Here is a 5859-nt window from a genome sequence, read left to right as displayed (position 1 = left end):
TTTTGATATTGAAGATGATAATAAAAGTAATCAATAATTAGTGATGAGGTGTAAAATTTGGCAAGACAGAAAGAAACTGGGAGTAGCCCAGTTCCCCAAACACAGCCTTCGCTTTCATTTCACCTCAAGCCGTGCAAGGAAACAACTTTGAAACTTCCGCTCCCATCTGTTTTGACTCGCCTCCAAAACACACGAAATTTAATGCTCAAGTTCTTCACTCAACCCCATTTCCTTTTTGCCCATTTGGTTTCCCTTACATTGCTGAAACTCCGAAAATAAAATAAAGAAATCAGGGTCAAAGAGGATTGCAAGGCGAAAACCAGAAACAATGACAGGGAAAGGGGTGAAGACTTAAAGGAGGCTGGCTAGCGTTATCATAACTTTAAAACAGATCAGGAAACTCCAACTCCCACCTCTCCGTCCTCTCTGTAACATTCTACTAATAGTAATCTAACAATCTACGTGTTCTTTAATGGGCATTGGTCGTTGTTGTAGTTGCATCAACCCTCTCAAAACCCCACCCAACCTTCCCTAAAACCTCTAAATCCTCTCCAATATATATACCCCTTCCAACACCACAAAGAAAACCCAATTCACATCACTCTATAACTCTTTTGAAAAACCCAACTTCTTTTCTTTTTTGCTCTTTTAGAAGGAAAAAGAAGAAGAAAAAAAATCCAGACTTTTGAATTACCCATCATCATGAGTGGTCAAGAGAATAGTTCAAGCAATGGAGTTCAGATCCGGCAGAGTAGGAGATTGCCTGATTTTTTACAAAGTGTCAACTTGAAGTATGTTAAACTTGGTTACCATTATTTAATAAGTCATCTTTTGACACTTTGTTTGGTCCCTTTAATGGCTGTTATTATTGTTGAAGCATCAAGGTTGAACCTTGATGACATCCACCAATTATGGCTTCAGCTTCAGTATAATCTGGTCAGTGTCGTTGTGTTCTCTGCTATCCTTGTGTTTGGATCAACCGTCTACATCATGACCCGACCAAGATCCGTTTTCATGGTGGACTACTCTTGTTATCTCCCTCCTCCGCATCTGAAAGTCAAGTACCAACAGTTCATCGAACATTCCGCGCTGACGGGTGATTTCGATGAATCCTCTTTGGAGTTTCAACGCAAGATTTTGGAACGATCAGGGCTTGGAGAAGAGACTTGTGTGCCTGAAGCAATGCATTACCTGCCTCCAAGACCATCAATGGCTGCTGCAAGAGAAGAGGCAGAGCAGGTGATGTTTGGTGCTTTGGATAATCTTTTTGCTAATACTAATGTTAAGCCGAGAGATATTGGAATTCTTGTGGTTAATTGTAGTTTGTTTAATCCAACTCCTTCACTGTCTGCTATGATTATCAATAAGTATAAGTTCAGGGGAAATATTAGGAGTTTTAATCTTGGGGGTATGGGATGTAGTGCTGGGGTTATAGCTGTTGATCTTGCTAAGGATATGTTGCAAGTTCATCGAAATAGTTATGCTATTGTTGTTAGTACTGAGAACATCACACAGAATTGGTATTTTGGGAACAAGAAATCAATGTTAATACCAAATTGTTTGTTTAGAGTTGGGGGTGCTGCCGTTTTGTTGTCAAATAAATCCGCAGATCGAAGGAGGAGTAAGTATAAGCTTGTTCATGTGGTGAGGACACACTGTGGGGCCAATGACAAGGCATTTAAGTGTGTTTATCAGGAGCAGGATAATGCTGGGAAAACTGGGGTTTCTTTGTCTAAGGATTTGATGGCAATTGCTGGTGGTGCACTCAAGACTAACATCACTACATTGGGTCCCCTTGTTCTTCCTATAAGTGAGCAAATTTTGTTCTTTGTAACTTTGGTTGCTAAGAAGTTGTTCAATGCAAAAATCAAGCCTTATATCCCAGATTTCAAGCTTGCTTTCGATCATTTCTGCATTCACGCTGGGGGGAGGGCTGTGATTGATGAGCTTGAGAAGAATTTGCAGCTTCTGCCAGTACATGCTGAGGCCTCTCGGATGACACTCCACCGGTTTGGTAACACCTCATCGAGTTCAATTTGGTATGAGCTGGCGTATACAGAGGCAAAGGGCAGGATGCGCAAGGGGAACCGTGTTTGGCAGATTGCTTTTGGGAGTGGTTTCAAGTGTAACAGTGCAGTGTGGGTGGCCATCCGCAATGTGAAGCCCTCTCCTAATAATCCCTGGGAAGAGTGCATTCACAGGTATCCCGTGCAGCTTGCTCTGTAGCTCAAGTACAAGTTGGTTATTGACTCTTAATTAGAAAACGGCAACCGGATGAAGTAACCAGGCAATTTCTATGTTCGTTTCTTACTGGCTTGAATTTTTTTCTTTTTTAAAATTTGTTGGGTCCTGTAATGTGGTGATCTTTGGCCTCTTGGGGGTTATAATGTCTTTTGGTTGAATGTCATGAGTATATACTACTTGAACGTCATCTTGTACTTTAATGATTTATATTATGGTGAATACAGTGTTTGTATTTCAATGGCGTCTGATTTTATAGATTTCTTCCAAGATACATATGAAATCCACAAATAGCTACTTTTATTTTGTTTTCGACCGGGCATGGAATGTTAAGATCCTATGTTTTAAAAGGCTGCTGCATCAAATGACTAATCACACTGCTGAGTGAAATCTTTTCATCCCAATTTAAGATTAAGCCAATGAAAAAGGTGCTGCTGTGGGATCACTGTTCCCGTTTATTGGTTTCATTCTTTCTTATGAACGACATTCTGGCCCTACAGCATTGTCTGTAAAGGCATTCTTTGACTAATTGGATAATTTCCTAAACCTTTGCCTTGTGGAATGTTAGTGACCCATCTCCGCACTATAGCCTCCCATGTGGAAGATCATTATTTAGTACACTGGTCATAGAGGAAGTTTCATTAACACTTGATAGTTGTTAAAACCTTGCTATATACCATACGTGTGGAATGAGATGTATTAGCTTTTGTGGTTCTTATTCGGCCATCTGATAACACCTCTACAGATCATATTTGAGCTTCCCCCACGGCCAGTATCTTCATCTGCATATGCTTGGCCTTTCTTAACTTTTAAATTACCTTGAATTGTTGATTTAGAAAACTATTAATGCGTATACGAAGTCAATTTATGTTTTTGCCGTTCAGGGAGTGAATGCTTTAGAATTTTCCCTACACGTCATAACTTCAAGATGGAGTTCACAATCAGGAAGGTACTTCCTAAGAAACTGGAATGAACCAAGGTTGGCTTTCTAACCTCCATTGGAACTTAGCTTCAGAGAGATTAGATGAGAAACATAGATGAATTAATTTCCTTTTGTTTTGTTTGGTTTGGTTTTTGGGGAAAAGAAAACAAGAAGCGTTCTGGTTTAGGATGATGGGAATACGGTGGAACAATAGATGTAAACCGAACCTGTTGGATACCTATATTTTCAATCCCTATCAAGCATCTCCTCTCTCTGATAATATCCCCTTTCTTTTTTGGGTGTTAGGAAACCTATCCCTTTCCCTCAATTCTCATCTCTTTGAAGTTTTCCTCTCAAGCCAAATGAAAAAGAAGGGAAGTCCAATCTGCTTTGCTTGTTTCCTCCCCTTAAAAGAAGAAAAGGGAAAATAGCCTTTTGGTCTCATTATAACTTGGAGGACTGATTAATGAATATTGTTTTACTTCTTAAGAAATTTCGTGGGGTAATAAATTTTGCAATTACTTGTCTGCGTAAGATACCATTTATATCAACCAAGGAGTGGTGAATTCATTGACTATAAACATTGTAATAATACAAAACTTTGCTGAACGTCTTGTTTACTCGACCTGGCTCATGTGGTGCCAGATGTGAACCATGAGGACTACCGCTTCTCTTAGCTGTTTCATGATTTAATTATAAGATTATGTGGCCGCTGATCTGACTCTTATTAGGTGTAAAATAATCAATAAACCTACTCCATTCTTGTTTAATTAGTAGTTTAATACATTTTTATTTTCTCGAAATATGAAATATGTTAAAAAATCCGAATTTCCAAAAAGAAAAGAGGCAAAATTAATGAACATTGTGTAAAACTATACTAGTATGGAATTTACATTTACACCCTGATTTTTGGTTTTTTTTTTTTTACGTATTCTACTGTATTAACTCGTATATCTATAAAAGAAAAATTGCTTTTTTGATGAGATGTAATATTATTTTATTTAATTTTTGTCCAAAAATTCAAATAAATTAGTATATTTTAAAAGAAAATTCATAAAAAGATTAAAAAATAATAACTAATTGAGTTTTATGCAAAAATAAAGATTTTTATGATAATTAATTATGTTAAGTATCTGGTTGTAAAAAAAAAAATTATAAGATGTGACGCGAAAATTAAAGATGATTGGGCCAAAATCCAATATTGGAAATGACTTATGGGGCGGTTGCAGTGTAGATCAGTGGGCCGACATATGCTTAATCAATGGATCTTAACACCCTTAAATAAAACCTTTGGACCTCGTCTCTTTAGTCTCCCATCTTTGCCCGACCAAAGCCTATTATTACTATAGATAATTCCTAACGGGCTTTACTTTAATCCATCAAAAAAGAAAAATAAAATGACATAAGAAATATTTATCATTAAATAAAAAATAAAATAAAAGCGTGGCATGAAAATATATTCTTAACTAATTAAAATAAATATATTAAAAATATTTAATTGTTATATAATTGAGAAAATCGTATATGAATTTTATAATAAAAATACTATTAGTTTAATGGTAATAAATATAAAAAATAATTAATTATAATTTAAATGTTAAAATTTATTTTAATTTTTAGTTTCTTCTCAATGAAAAGTTTAATTTTAATTTTAATTTTATATGATAATATAATATGCTTATATTTTTATTTCAATATGGATTAAAAAGTAATTTATTTTATATAATTTTTTTTAAAAGTACGTCATTTTTATTGCTAAATGATGAACCTTGGACTTTATCAGTACAGTAAAAAAAATAAAAATAAAATAATTAAAGACATCTTAAAAAAACCCTATATACAATCATTTTGGATGTAAAGATATCCGGATATGAGACATGCTTGACAAAAGGGCGAACCAATTTCATACGGTTTGAAATATTCATTGAGGAAATGATGTCCACTATAGACAGCTTGCAATATTTCTTGCCGAAAGGAGCCAAAGATTCTGTCCAATGCTTTAATCTCGCACCACTTTCAGACATAGAAACCATGTCTGAGTTCTTACCATGAGTAACAAAAAAATCATGGCTGTCCCATTCGCAGTTAAACATCAGCAATTGCTTTCCAAAGCCACGTGTTGTCCGTTCACAGTAGAGAATATGTTGCTCAGTTGACCTGCTCGACCTGAATTGCTTGTGAAAGACCCATCCACATAAACTTTAACGAAACTCTAGGTGGGGCGCACCACTTAATGTTCCTCCTCTTTTCTGACTTCCTTTGCTCTCGTAATAGATATTTTGGACAATGAATTAGTTTTTACGCTGAATTTGAAATATGAGACCATCTTCCTTTAGCCCAAACCGCTACTCTTAAACTAATCCTATCAAACAGCTGCTCAATATCCCATCCTTTGCCGTTGAACACAATATCATTGCGAGATTTGCAAATAGACCAAACTGTGGCATAGAAACCCAGCAACCAAACATTTCCCTTGTCACCACCATTAATCAAAGAACGCCACATCATAAAAAAACTATGTGGAGTATTTGGTGCAGCCCATTGTACCTCCCACTTATTAAACCATCTATTCCAAATTTTCCATGATTCAGGACATGAAAAAAATAAATGGCAAACCGTTTCCCTAGCCTTGTTGCACAATACACATCTTGCTTTTTCATCTCCTAAAAATCCCCCCTTCATTAATTCATCTTTCA

At 36.0% G+C, this 5859-nt stretch overlaps 1 protein-coding gene across 1 annotated transcript; it reads left to right on the top strand.

Moving 5' to 3' along the window:
• LOC18607775 (3-ketoacyl-CoA synthase 4) lies at positions 290-2499 on the top strand. The gene has a single exon (XM_018116474.1). It carries the CDS (start codon positions 703-705, stop codon positions 2224-2226), a length of 1524 nt encoding a protein of 507 aa, XP_017971963.1. The 5' UTR covers positions 290-702; the 3' UTR covers positions 2227-2499.

Source organism: Theobroma cacao, chromosome 2 (assembly GCF_000208745.1).
Source record: "Theobroma cacao cultivar B97-61/B2 chromosome 2, Criollo_cocoa_genome_V2, whole genome shotgun sequence".
Lineage (NCBI taxonomy): Eukaryota > Viridiplantae > Streptophyta > Magnoliopsida > Malvales > Malvaceae > Theobroma > Theobroma cacao.
Note: the sequence above shows the minus strand (reverse complement) of the source record. Positions and strands in the feature narration are given on the sequence as shown.